The following is a 15214-nucleotide window of genomic DNA, read 5'->3' as shown; positions in this document are numbered from 1 at the left end:
GGGGATTAGACTAGAATAAGATTCCTTCGTCAAAGTTATGTGAGTGGAGGCGTCTGTGCCACTCACCTTTGTCTATTTCGGTAGACATCGCCGAAGAAATGTTTTGTTTGTGACACAAATAGAACAATCTTTGGTAACCTGAAAAAGGTAGGCCTTTCCCGATAAAACAAATGTTTTGTCTGCAAATTGAGGGGTAACCTTGAAACTCTATTTCACTATACCTGGGGGCATGCAAACCTTTTGGCATGCAAGCGAAGAGCGACCATTTATTTTTTAAATTTGTAGGTCCTCTAACCCTTTAAACTCGTAGGATTGGTCGTTTCCTAACTTGCATAAAGAAAGGATGAGGGGCAAAACTTTGAAATAATGTCGTTTTTATATATGAGACATCCTCATTATGCGACTGGATTAATCGAGAAGTTTTATCACGGAATTTAAGCTCGTTAAAAAATAAACATAAGCAATGAGCAAGTGTTTCCCCGAGCATTAAGCTCCTTAAAAAATGAACCAATTTCCGGTAAATAACCATCGTGAATTTAGCACTTCAGCCTTTGAAGCCTTGGTCATGTTCTCATCATCACCTCCACTCTGTATTGGCCGATAATTCACCTCCACTTGATTGTTTACCCCTTTTGAGGAACAACTACGAAGAGTGATCCTGTTAGCCATCCTTGTAACACTGCCGTGATTGGAAAATTCCAAACCTTACCTGGAATCAGCTGCTACCTGAATTTATCACTCATTCCTCAAAGACGAGTCTCCTTTAAGCTCTTTTCAACTGACTCGTAAAATATGAAAAGATTGCCGAGCTATTGGCCTCTCCAGCTCGTTAAAGCGACCGGAAGTGCTATCCCTCCTTTAGATTTTAATCTTTTTGGACTTGAGGCATTATTACACAAAAATATCGAGCACTTGTTTTGTTCGGCTCGTTAAAAGTACCGAAAATTCATCCCTTCTGTATTGTTTTATACTTTTTCGGACTTAAGGGATTAGATGATGAAAAAGGATTTTTTAGAGTTTCCTTTACGTTCCTTTTCAGACTCTCTAAAATTGAAAAGGACCGAGTTATCTTTGTCGTTAAACTCGTTAAAACCTAATAGCGGCAAACTTGTCCATAACAGACAAGAACGAGTTTCACTATCGCTAGGCTCATTAAAACATAGCGATGGGTTTTCCTGAAGGGAAAATTATAGAACAAGCATATGTTATCCTCCTCAAGCTTGACAAAAATAAAGAGGTACTGGTCAGCAATGACTGGGGAAAAATTGGGAAGAAAACTTGAAGAAACTTTGTTGGTAGCAAGTCGCTCTTGAACATGACACCTTCACTCCGCATCCTAGTCGGGCTGGGTTGTTCCATTCACTGGTCATATCACCATGGTTCCATCACACCATCCACATTTGGGGTTAATGCTACCAATCCATCATGTCAGTGTCACCGATATGTTCAAGAGAAGTCACTTAGAGAATTCACCTGTGTCTCACCCACTATAATACATTTTCACTCCATTCTTTCATGACTGCCACCCTGAACTGTATATCACCAGATTGTTTTCACCTCCATTAAAATCATTTGCTCCGTTCCGTGTCATTGATGTGGGATTCATTAAGGCCCTCCTATGACGGATCGCTTCTTGTCGACATCAGCTCATTATCCAAGAAGTCGATCTAGGAACAACCCTTTCAGTACTTTGAAGCTTGCATGCCTCAATGGAAAGTTTCTCACTTTCGGCGACATGTTTACATCAATGGCCTTCGACCGAAATATTTTATGTGGTGTTCGACGCCAAGTCCCTTATTCACACCACGTGAATTGTACTGCAGTACCTTGAGGATCATTATCATTATCGGTGATTCCTCTCGTGCCTGTTTACAACTTACATCATTGGTTGGTAATCAGGCGATGTCTTTCCATGTTCGACTCCAGAACATCTCTCACCTGGATCGACTTGTACTTTGAGTGAAGATCGAATGAGATTAAAGACCCCGGATCTAGTTTCATCCATCCGGGCTGCGATATATATTCAAGAAAATGAAGACATCAAATATACATCATTGCTGCACAGATAATCATCCAATCTAAGGGATGATGGCTCTACCAGAATCATCAGTCTACACTCAGACGATTGTCTGTCCTATGTACATGAAAATGAATTTATAAATCTGAGCATGGGAATTCCCGCCTCAGTTAGATCATGAAAATAAAATGAAGATAATGTATTGTATTATATCTTATTACAAGTCTCCTTCCAGCTTGAAAGAACTTCGGATCCTCATGATAAAGCATTTCACCCGACATCAACAAGATTAATGACCTCATGCTTTAGGGGGCAACTGTTATAGACATTTTTGGGCACTGCAACCCCAAGCATGAATGTCCATAAACCAAGGGCTCCTAAGTCCCTAAAGGTGTTGTTCCAACCCCTAAAAGAACAAGGTCAACTGATTGCAACATCTCCCAGAAGTTCTCCATGAAAAACTACTCAGAACTGGTCAAAACTGGACCATTTCACCTGCTCCATAGGCAAAGTGCGTTGCATTTCAAAAAGCCCCTCTATGGGGTGCGATGGGCGAGAAGGGACAAATGGCAGAGTCAATCCGTAAGGTGGAGAAGCATGGAATCTTCCAGAAACTTCCCCTGTGACACTTGCCTCTCTGAATTCGACTAGGGATGAGTAAGAGATCATCAATCTCCAAGTGGAATCAAGAACTATCAGAGGGAAGACACTAATCAAAACTCAAGCTGACTCACCTCCCTTGCAAACATCTATATATGGATCCCTCATCCCAGAGATCCAGAGGCTGGAATTTTTCATCTTGTAAGGAAGTGCTGTTGGTTTCTTGAGACAACATCATAGTGTTGGGTGATCTAAGCTTTTCATGAGGTGAAGAAGGGCTTACTTGCTGAGAGGATGATGCTGGGTCAGAACAATCGGCTGTAATTCTCTTGGCTCTTTCTTGATTATCAATAAAACTATTCAAGTTTTCTCCATACACTTGTGTGATTGATGTTTTATGCATTTGTGTGGTTAATATACATTTGATCCTGTATTTCTTATGATAATAGATCTATGTTCTCGTATAGTGTTATGCTGCTTTGATTCTACAGGTACTCTGTGAAGCTGGGTACGAAAGCAAGTAGCAAAGGACTATCAGAAGAGAGAGGAATCGAGCAAGGAACCAAGCGCAAGACAGAGGTTGGTCTCCTTTATTCTTCTCTCATCTATCTTTCATAAAGGAAAACGAAAGTAGTTTTAGTTTGTTTGTTTCTAAGGTAGCTACCAGCCTTAGTGGGATTAGCAGTTCTGCATAGACACTATTTCCGGTAACAACGTGGAGAACTATTTCCCTTCTATGGAGATTCGAAGCCCAACTAAACTAACTCAAGATGGAATCAGTTCATGAATAGGTTAGGAAGAACCTTCGTAAGTTGGTTTGTTAAAAAATTTACCCAACTGGGCTGGTGCGAGTGTGACTCTGAGACAGAGCGCCAGCTGGCGCTCCCTCTTTGGAGGATTTCCCCCATTGGCGCGAGTGATACACAGTGAACCCGCGCCAATGGAAAAAGGGATATTTTTATGGGTATTTTGCAGAAGGTGTCTTCAGGGCATATGAAGTACATACTCAAGGGGATATAATGCAAGTGTTTTCAGGTTATGTCACTTCTCACAGGTCCCAGAATAAGTCCTCCAATGTGCGGGAGAAGGGGTAACAGGGACGGTGAAAAATTACTATGTAACACTAACTTTTCAAGGAATTAAATGGTTAAAAGTTAGAAAATATCATACCTTAACTTACCATTTCAAAAATGGATGAGAGTTGTGCACGTGTGGCTGCAAAATTCTATTCATAGTCCTCTTTATTTGGTTGTGAAAATGGTGGATGAAATCGAAAAAGTGAATCTTTTATTGTTGTTGCATCTGTTGTTGGATCTTCTGCTGAATGTTCGGAATCTATTGCTAAATGAGGCTGAAAATGTATAAGGCTTGGAAGGTATACAAAATTAAGAATTTACATTTTCCCAGCCTTATTTATTGACTTGTCCTCAAGTCATGTACATAAAAAAAAACTGAAAAAAATGAAAGGAAATCTTCTTCATCTGTTACAAAATATGGGTCTTCAAGTCTTCAACGTTTGATGGCACAAATCTTACTATGTGAATAAATGTGCTGGTGTCGAACATAACAAGAAATTGTTAACTTAGTGGCCATTAATGAATGCCTCTAGCCAACATGAGAACTCCCACCATTGATTCCAATGGGAGTCAAGATGCCTAACACATCTTTGTAGGTACGAATAAATTTGTTGTAGTTGAGTCATCTACAAGATCCAATGAAGAAGGAATATTAATGTACTTTCATTGTTCGTTGGAAAGAGTACTTGCCATTAAGGCATGCAAGTATCTAGGTGTTTTTTTAAATAATTATTAGACTCTAGGACTTTGACTCAATGGTGTATGGAAGGAAGGTTTTATTTGCAAGTGTAGAAAAAAGGAAAGTGACAATGAGTATGTAAAGTGGACCAAAAAGCTTGTAGATGAGCTTTGTTCGTTTTATTGGTGGGTTAGGGTTGAAGAAAATGTAATGAAATGTATGCGGTAATGGAAAATGGATGATGACTCTTGCTAGAAAAAAAAATGAATTATGGCATGCAAACTTTCAAATATAGCAAATCTGCTCCTTAGTTCTGGACTGTCTGCTAAAATAGATGAGTTTGACCAGCGTTGACCAGCGACCTGTAGACATCGAATTCAAGTGTGGATAGGTATTTCACCATCCTTGTACATTTAGGAACAACCCATCTCTTTGAATTTTGCTAATCTGTCATGCAACATGTCAAACCATTAAGCTATTACAAGAAGTTGCAAAAACTTGTAATTTTCTGGAAATTTCGTTTATGTTTATGGACTTGTTTTTTTAGAATTTCTCATGAAATTAGTCTTTTGAAGACCAATTGTGCACAATTTAATCTCCTTAATGATCACTTGATTATCCTGTACCCTGCAAAGAAAACTTGGTAGAAAGAAAACATAAGTGTGTTCAAGAAAAAATGGCCATTTCCTTCATGATTCTTACGCAAAAATCTTGTACCAAATAAAATAGATTAAGGACAATCAAAGTGTTGAAATTGACTCAATCATGATATTAATATCAATCCATTCGTAAAAAAATAACCATGAAAAGTAAATTTAGTCCTTGTTTTTGTCAGCTAACTTCTGTGCATTGCAAAAAGCTTGGCATTATAGATTTGTTGTGTCTTGCAGCTTAGTATGTTATAAAAGCATACAACAACATGAAATTGCCAACTCTAAGCAAGTTAATCAACGTTTAAGTAATCCACCAAATGTTATTTAAATTAATCTTCCAAATGTTCCCTTATATGTTTGCAAATGAATGAAATACCAAATCTGTGTAAGATTTCCTAGGAAGACTTCAAAGTATCTTTCAAATGATGGAGTCAAAGATTTGCAATGAAAGTGCATTTTGAGAATGACAATAGTGAATTATTTTCAAAAAAATAATGTTGTAGTGTTTGTTTTAAAAAAAAAAATTATGTGTTTTTTTTTAAATAACAAAATTAAAAATTAAAAATTTAATTTTATTATTTATGTTGAAATTTTTTAATAAAGAAATAAATAAAATCAACAAAAACATATTTATTTATTTTCTAAAAAAATAATAAAGAAAAAAAAACTAACACTAAAATGAGATTTCTTTTTTGTAAGTGTAGGTAGTGCCTTCCTTTTCTATTTATATTGACCAATAAGACCAGATACATTGTTTTGGTGGCCTCAACCTGCCTCGAGGGGAAACCAAGTCTGTTGGCCACCTAAGTTTGCTATAAGCATTCCAAAAACAAAATTTCACTAGTCTTTCCATCCGGGCTATGTGCACTAAACAGTTAAAAATACTTAACAAACTAAGAGCTAGCATGAAACAACTGAAGAAAAGAACTGTTCGCTAAAAACAGAAGAAACATTGAAAGATCATTCTTTCTGGTCATCAACAGTCGGATCAACATTTATGGGGGTATCCATGGGTTCTACATGAGTTTGAGTTGTCTCAGCCATCTGAGCCAGCCTTTCTTGGATCTCATCCAACTTTTTATCCTGCATAATCATAATCACCTGCAAATTATTCATTCCTTTTTTCAGGTTTGGTATCCCTTGGGTGATTTCAGCCACTTCCCTTACCACCTACTCCAGCACCTTCGCAAGAAGGTGTTTTAGAACCCAGTAGACATGAAGAGCTTGCCGGTAGAGCGTCGTCTGTCCTCAAGTGTTACCAAGATCTTAGATTATTTCTGCCCACTCTTCTATCTTAGGATCAGATTGTTCTTCCATCACATTTGCCTCCATATCTTGAATAAGCTGGCGGATGTCGTCATCCGTGCCTTCTCTGTATGCTCTTGCAGCTTCCTGGACTGCTGTCAGTATGGATCTCCTCCCCCTGCGTTGGCTAGCCGATGAAGCAGTTGACGGGTCTTCTCTATTCTGCTGACTTGGACGTCCTCTACCTCCACGCCCCCTTCCATGGCCCAGGCATGCCATCCTTCCTTTTATCCTTCCCTGTTTACAATTTTCATTCACAGAGGTCAGATTTCGAAGATTTATAAAATTGCCCTCCTCCTTAATTTTCTTGGTTTTTATCCCACCTCCCCTGCTCCAGTCACCTTCATTTGTCTGGGGATTCCGGTGATTATCTTCTCTCAGATGAAGGAAGGTAAGAAGGCCTTCTATCATACGAACCAATTCCTGAGCTAGGTGCATGGTTTTCATGTCTTGCCTTTCTGCCTCCCTCTTGTCCTTCGTTGTGGGTTGAGCGGTTCGACCCTCCGTGTTTCTCCCCAGACTATCTTCTTGGCCACATTTTCTCCACCCATCTTGTGCCCTACCCTGATTCAACCCCATTTCACTTACATAGTGCATGGCAGAGTAAAAGGCAACCCCGCGCCTGCTCTCTTCTTCCCCAGAGGCAGCCAACATTCCATTTTCGTCCATCATACCATTCAAGACAGAGAAAAAATTAGAAGAAGGTCCAGAAATGACATACCCGAAATCACAATTTTCCGTAGAGGCTCCCTCTATTTGCGTTGCGCCCTGCTCCTCTTCCTCCCAGCGCAGCTTACCTATCCTTCTGCACTTTGCCACCTTTGAATGATATAAACCACCTGTCCCACTCCCTATCCCACTACCGCCACCAATTCTGCGTTCCTCTTTCATTCCACTCCTCCCACTCCAATTTCTTGAGATGTACGCTGACATGCAGTATGCTACTGTGGTGGGTAGGACAGTGCTACATCTAGGAAAGGATCCCTCTGTCCTACCACAATCATGATTTTTCCTGCCTCCCTCACCTGCTTTTCTCCACACCCCGATCGGGGGCCATCTGTATCTATTGTCTTTGGATCGTGTCTTCATTATGATATTGGATTAATATCATTCTAAGCGGTTCTAATTCTGGCTTCTCTGAATGTGTCGCCCATATACTATCCAATTTCCCTCCTTGTTCCTGGCTTCCCCAGTTTGCAAGAAAATCCGCTGCTATGTTGCCCTCTCTTCTGACATGCTTAATGATCATGTACTCAAATCTTTTTAGGATAATTTCCAGCTCTTGGATCAGGCTAGCCGTCCTCCAACTTTGAGTAACTTTGTCCCATGAGGTCCCATTATTAAGTTTTTTAATTATGTGCGTTACCATTTGGGAGTCTCCTTCCACTTCTAGGTTGTTGTAGCCATTTCTGATTGCTATCTTCAGTCCTTGATGTACTGCCATCAATTCGGCTTCATTGTTGCTCATGATGCTGCCATTGTCTGAGTAAATCCATTTTGTTCTGCCTTGGTCATCTCGAAAGAGGCCTCCAATCCCCGCCGGGCCTGGGTTGCCTTTGGATGCTCCATCGAAATTTAACTTTATAAATCCTGCCAAGGGGCGAGAGAAGTGCATGGTACTGGTGCACCCTATATTGGGTTGTTTCCACATCTATGGAGCCACCATTCCTTGATGAAGGTTCAGCTTCCTTAGAATTTGGTCTTCTTTTGGCATCGTTTCCCAGTCCTCTGTGCTCCAGGTGTCCGCTAAGATGGTCTCTCGAATATGACTCAATGTTTTTCCCCAGATTTGCTCTTTCGACATCTCTTTATTTTGGAAGATTCTTCTCTTTCTTTCTTTCCATATCATCCACATATTCATGCCTACTACTGACTCCAGGCTCGTATAACAATAGGGCTTGTGAATTGGCCTCTTCCCCATTGTTTAATTGTGTCCCTAATACTCTATTGATCTCTGTGTGTCCTTCCAAAGAGTTTCCTAACTTCTTCCCATTGCTGCTGTGCTCCATTACATGAGTTCAGGAGATGTTCCTGCATTTCCTGATCTTGTTTGCATAGACAACATCGGGGGGGGGGGGGGGGGGAGGGGGTGCCCATGAATCCCACGCTTTTGAAGTTGGTCCCAGGTCAGAATGCGGCCTTTACATACCAGCCACAGGAAGTGGGCCACTTTCGGCCACCAGTTGCTGCTCCAGATTTGTTTCCAATTTACTGCCATATCATCTTGTTCTCTCTGAGTGAAGAGATGATATGCTTCTTTAATCGTGAAATTTCCCTTCATTGTGTAACCCCATCTCAATATGTCTAGTCCTGGTCTTATAGGTATTTTCCTTGTCTGCATTTCTTTTAGATATATTTCTCTTTGTTCTCTATCAACCTGTCCATTCCATTCTTCCGGATTCTTCCAGGTTCTCCATGATTCTTCTTGGCCCCCTTCCTTCTAGAAGTCCCTTACAAAGTTCATCCCTTCCTCTTTTGCCTTTTGACATATATCGCTTAAGGCTTGTAATCCATTCAGTCTTTCTCTTTGCTGCTAGGCTTCTTCCCAGAACTTGGCTGAGCTGCCATTCCTAATTTCCCAGAAAGCATGTTTAGTTATTATCTCCCTGTTTTGACTAGCCAGATTCCATATTGTAGAACCTTTCGGGGTGTCCCTTATTCTTAAGATCTCCTCTGGACTTGTTGGCATATTATATTTTTTTTTCCATATTCTTTTCCATAGGTCGTCTCCTCCCTTCATCCAGCGCCACCAAAGCTTAGCCCCCATTACTTGGTTCAATGAGTGAGGATCTCTGAGACCTAATCCTCCTTCAGTTTTACTTTTCACCAAGCCCTTCCAGGATACCAACGCCCATTTTCTTTGTTCCTTCGGTCCTCCCCAAATGAATTTTTTAAAAATCTCCACCATCTTGGCACACGCTCCTTTAGGGGCAGCCATTGCTGAGAGTTGGTATATCGGGATCGATTGAAGGACTGCCTTGACCAATACAGCTCGGCCTGCGATGTTCAATGTTCTGAAGGACTAGTTGGCTAGTTTTCTTGCAATTTTCTCAATGGTTTGTTTCCAATTCGTCAGTCTTAGCAGATTCAAGGCTAACGGAGTGCCTAGATATTTTGTGGGTAGCTCTCCTTAGTGAAATCCTATAATTATTGTTAAATTTTTTTTGATGTTTCCTTCTGTATTGAAAAAATAGATGCAAGACTTTTCTTTATTAATTTGCGTGCCAGAAGCTTCCATAAAGAGGTCTAGGATCTCTTTAATTCTTCTAGCTTCTTTGAGAGACACAACACAAAATAGCATGATGTCGTCAACAAATTGCTGGTGAGTAATTGGTATGTTACTGCCCCATATCTGGATTCCTCTAATCTTTGTTTCCCTTAATTCTTTTTTGATGTATCTTCCTAAGCCTTCCGTTGCAATGATGAACAAGAAAGGGGACAGTGGATCTCCCTGTCAGAGTCCTCTGGAAGCTTTAAAAGTTTGGGAAGGAACTCCATTTACAAGGATACAGAAGTTGGGTGAGGAGACCATGGAAAAGATCCATTCGATCCATTGATTGCAAAAACCAAAGGCCCTTAAAATTGCTTTAAGCTAATCCCAATTCAAGCGGTCATAAGCTTTGGAGAGGTCTAGTTTAATCATCATACCTGCTTCCTTTTTTGTTTTCAGAGAATGCACTACTTCTTGAGAGACCACCAATCCATCCAGGATTTGCTGACCCTCCATGAAACCTGTTTGTTCAGGGGAGATATTACTAGATAGAATAGGCTTAAGTCTTTTAGCCATTAGTGTAGCTATAATTTTATATATAACATTACATAGAGCAATGGGTCTAAAGCCTTGGGGCTCTTCCAACTTGGTATCTTTAGGAATAAGAGATAAGAGAGTTGAGTTTAAGCCTATACTTACCTTCTGGTTTCTTCTTGATTCTTCCACCACTTCCAGGATATCTTGGCCCAAAAATTTTCATCCTGCTTGATATAATTCCACTGTGAATCCGTTAGGACCAGGGGCTTTATTCTTCTTCATCCCTTTCACTATCTCTTCTACCTCTTCTAGAGTAGCTGCCCTCATCAGAGCTAGATTTTGATCCCTTGTGATCATGCTTGGAATCTCATTGCAGATTCTCTCAGTGGCTCCTCGTCGATCTATATTGGGTTCTATAAGGAGTTCTTTGAAATGATTTACCAAAACTTGTTCCATTTCCTCATGTTGTGTAACTTGTAGTCCTTCTTCGTCTTTTATGGAGAAGATTATGTTTCTCTATCTTCTCTGGATCATTGCCTGATGGAAGAACTTTGTATTCCTCTCCCCTTCTCGTAGCCAGTTCACTCTAGATTTTTTCCTCCATAGGATCTCTTCTTGTTTCCTTCTTTCTTCCATCTGCCCTATCAGGATCCCTTCTTCTCTGGCTAAATCTTCACTTCTCCCTGCAGTTATGATTTCTTGTTGGATTTTCTTCATCTTCTGATCTAGAAGCTGCTGGTCTTTAAAGATGTTTCCAAATTCCTCTTTGTTCCATTTCTTGATGTTTCCTTTTAGTTCTTTTAATTTTAGCTGAAAGGTCTGCATCCTGTTTCTTCCTCTTTGTTGACTTTGTTTCCACCATTCTTCTACTTTCATCATAAAATTTTTATCCTTGAGCCAGAAGGCTTCGAACCTAAAGGGATTTTTCTTGGGGCTGGCTTTGATGTCAAGTTCTATTTTGATTGGCCAGTGGTCCGATCCCATTCCTGGAAGAATCATTGCTTCAATGAAAATGTCCCGATTTATAATCTGTTCTGACAGTAAGAATCTATCTAATCTGGAGGCGATTTGATGTCTACCTCCCCTTCTGTTATTCCATGTGTAGATCCCATTTGTTGTCTGAATATCTACCAGCCTTTGTTCTGCTATCATATCGCCAAAGGCTTCCATGTCTGCATGTGTTCTTCTGAGGCCACCCCTTTTCTCATTTAGGGATGTGATCATGTTGAAATCTCCTCCTACTATCCATGGAGAGGCTGGAAACATGGAATGTATAATTGCTAGGTTCTAAAGGAAATTCCTGCGATCACCCAGTATATGAGGTCCATATACATTGGATAAGAGAATCCATTCCTGGGATCCTATATTTCTGAATCTTCCTGAAATAATTCGAGGTATACTGATCTAGTCTTCAAATTGGACTTCCTCTGGATTCCAGAGGATTGCCACACCTCCCGCGCTACCTACAACGTCTTAACCAATTATCTTATAATGTGGCTTGAAGTTGCTCATAACTTCTTTTAGTTTGTGTTCTCGAATTTTTGTTTCTTGTATTAGCATTATATTGGGTTTATCTTTTTTGAGTCTCTCTTTCAAATATCTTTGTTTCCCCTTACTGTTCAGCCCTCTAATATTCCAGGTTGTGATGATCATTTCAACAATTTTAGGGGTTGTTGGAATACTTCTGACAGTGGCACCACTCTTCCTGAATTTACCAGCATCTCCCCAACCATTTGGATGGTCTCGCTCATAGGTCTTCTTCCTCTTTTCCTTCCTCCTTTCCCTATAGTTCCTGCTTCTGTGCTTTGTCCTCCTTGCGTCCCAAGTTGCTCTGGCTGATTTGCTATTATTGTTCCTCGTTTCTCCTTGTATCTTTGGAACATGTCTTTGTAAAGTTGTTTCTAGTCTTCAGGTATGAATCTTTCATCCAAATGCCGCCATTCCTGCAGAAGTTTCTTCATGACCTATTCTTCTTCTCCTTCTTGGTCCTGTTGTGGGTCTATCTCCATTTGGTTCTGTTCTTGAGGTCGATCTCTCTTCTCCCCCTCTTTTTCCATCTCCATATTGTTTGACGCCTTATTTTTCTCTTTGTTTTAATTTTTATTCTCCACTGTTTCATCTTCACCATCCTCACCTTCCGCTTCCATTTCTAATTCTCGTAATACTTCAAACTGGTTCTGGCTTTTCTGAGTGCCTTCTGGGTAGAGTGGATTTTGTTTATTTTTTTCCCTTTGGGGTTTTCTTCGTCTCAATACTTCTGTAAACCCTTCATTATCTCCTCTGCTTTTCCTTTCCTCCTGTTCAATATTCCCCTTTCTTCCCCCCAAATCTATTGGTGTTTCATTAACATTCATCGGACAAGATTTATACAGATGGCCATATCCATGGCACTGTCTACATCTAAAAGGAATGTGTTCATAATCTATTGGCTGTTGCCAGACCTCATCATGGTATTCCACTTCAATATGATCCAGAAGTGGTTCTATGATATTCATGTAGACACAGATCTTGGCATATGACGTATATCTTCCTCTTTTGGTAGTTTCTGCCACCTTAACAAAGGTCCCAATTGAATTCCCAATCCCCTGTAGGATCTCTGGATCCCAGAACTTTATTGGGAGCCCAAACAATCTGACCCATATTGGTGCTGCTAGCATTTTCTCTTTGTCTAGATTACATCATTCTTCCCATTGCCTCATAAAAAGTCCTGCATTATTGAAGAAGTATGGTCCCTCCTCAAAGATCCTCTCCTTATATTCTATATTTGCAAATATTACCGTGAAGAACCCTTTTGCCCCTAATTTTAGATCAATATGTCCTTTGGGCTTCCATATCTGTTGTATCCATTTCGTCAGGTCTTTCTCAGATGGCCATGTGCCTACAAACTTGCAAATGAGAGCATGGTATTTCATATATCCTCTGTATTCCTCAAGTTTATTGTTTGGAATAACAAACCTAGGTTTTTTTGTTGCTCGCAGTAGGCATTTGTTCCCTGTCCTTGCTTTCCATACTACTCCCATGACTGGCGTATCCTTGCTTTGTCTCCTTGATCCGCCGCTCGCTCCATTCCGAATTGTTTCTCCTACTGCTATATTCTTATAGGAGGGGATCTCTCCCCCCCACTCGGTTCAGACATCTCTTTATTAGTCCTGTCTATTTTTGAGGCTTCAGCCCTCAATTGATCTATCGTGGCTTGGTCTGAAACTCTACAGGTGGATTCGGGTTCCCCTGCACCCTCACCAGGTGCAGGTCTGCTAGGGGTAGCCTGATCCAAAACCCTAACCCTAATCTTCCGTCTCCCTCTTCAACTATCATGCTCTATCCTTTTCATTAAGTCCCCAAGGGATTTTTTTCATCTCCAACACTAAAATGAGAATTTTATTCCAAACTCATCAACATTTTTTTAAAAACAATCAACACCTAAAGAAAAATAATTACCATTTCTTTTTAAGTTTACGGCACCAACATCACCTATCTTTCCTTTTTCGCAGTCTTTGTGTCTTCTCAACAAATTTTCCATTTCAAGAGCACATTTATCCTCTCCTACCTTTAGGTGGAACATAAGTTTTTTCATGTGGCTGGGTGAACACTTGATGAACAAACCAAAACCTTTCGGGAAAAATGTATTTCTTTGCTGCGCTGTGACTTCAAAGGCTGAGCCTTCCCGGTCACCCATTCTGGCACAAATGGTAGGGGGAGCTTTCTTAACTTTGGTTTGTAGATTCTAATTTTGAGCCAGGCAACATGTTAAGGTGCAAATCGCTCAAATCGTGCCAATAAATATGCATGCAAAATCACTCTAATCTCTCAAAATCTGCTTCAGCAAAACCCGTAATTCTCTGCTCATTAATTGTAAAAACCGTTTTTTCCTTCACACAGTTATCAAAACAGGGTCCCGAAGAACCGCAAGTTCATCTCAAACCATTAGGAATTCAAGAAAACGATTTCTGGGTTATGTAATTCATTCTTTTGTTGGAAAAATCCATGTCTTCATTTTTCCAGAGTTGTCTTGGTTCAATCACAAACCGCTTCTTAAAATTGACGTTTTTAAGGGGTTAGATTTTGAGGATGTTGGCATCCACTATGAGGCGGTGGGCATCTACTAAAAGGCTTCTTAACAAAGACTTGCACAAAAGAATGACAGCTGCACAGGCCCTTACACATCCATGGCTTCAAGGTCAGCATGCAATCCCGTTGGATATTTTGATTTTCAGATTAGTCAAAGCATATATTCGGGCTTCTCCTTTGAAACGGGCAGCTTTGAAGGCACTGTCAAAATCATTGACAGAAAATGAATTATTTTACCTCAGATCACAGTTTAAACTTCTTGAACCCAACAAAGATGGAAGGATTTCCCTGGAAAACTTTAGATTGGCTTTAACAAGGAATGCGACTAATGCGATGAAGGAATTTAAGGTTCTTGATATTCTCAATTCGATGGAACATCTTGGTTCAAGAAGAATGGACTTTGAAGAGTTCTGTGCTTCTGCAATAAGTATATATCAGCTGGAAGCCCTAGACCGGTGGGAGTAATTGGGAATTTGGTTCATTCATCTACCACTATAAAGAAAGAAGTTCTTCTTGCTGGAGCTTTACAACCAGTTATTGGTCTGTTGAGTTCAAGGTGCCAGGAAAGCCAAAGGGAAGCAACATTGTTATTAGGGCAGTTTGCAACAACAGATCCTGAATGCAAGGTTCACATTGTCCAATGTGGTGTTGTTCGTCCTCTTTCTAAAATGCTCCAATTACCAGATGCCCTACTCAAGGAGACGACAACATTTGGTCTTGGTAGATTAGCACAGAATTCACACAACCAAGCTGGCATTGTCCACAAAGGGGGACTAATACCACTTCTTGATCTTCTAGAGTCTAAAATTGGGTCTCTTCAACACAATGCAGCTTTTGCTCTTTATGGGCTTGCAGATAATGAGGATACTATATTTTATCTAATGCGTGTATCAGATAAAAATTTTCAAAGACGCCTTGCTTTGGCTCTTGTTCATGTTTGTTGTGTTTTATTTGTTTTATTAGTTTGAATTGTTATTTTTTAATAATTTTTTTAATTTAATAAAAATAAAAATAAGAATGAAATTGAACCTATCTCTAAAAAATGGTTAGTTTTCAAATTTTTTTTTT

The 15214-nt window shown here is 40.0% G+C and overlaps 1 protein-coding gene across 1 annotated transcript; it reads right to left on the bottom strand.

Annotated features, from left to right (window-relative positions):
• Positions 1 to 10594: 10594 nt before the first annotated feature.
• LOC149175497 (uncharacterized) lies at positions 10595 to 11248 on the bottom strand. The gene has a single exon (XM_089421148.1). It carries the CDS (start codon positions 11246 to 11248, stop codon positions 10595 to 10597), a length of 654 nt encoding a protein of 217 aa, XP_089277274.1.
• Positions 11249 to 15214: the final 3966 nt, after the last annotated feature.

The sequence above is a fragment of the Pinus tabuliformis genome, chromosome 4_1, assembly GCF_031772625.1.
Source record: "Pinus tabuliformis cultivar Carrire ecotype Pingquan chromosome 4_1, CPIR1, whole genome shotgun sequence".
Taxonomy (NCBI): Eukaryota; Viridiplantae; Streptophyta; class Pinopsida; order Pinales; family Pinaceae; genus Pinus; species Pinus tabuliformis.
This window is presented reverse-complemented; position numbering and strand designations above follow the sequence as displayed.

Coding starts and splice junctions, on each gene's coding strand:
- LOC149175497 (XM_089421148.1), bottom strand. CDS start 11,248: ATGGAAGCCTTTGGCGATATGATAGCAGAACAAAGGCTGGTAGATATT.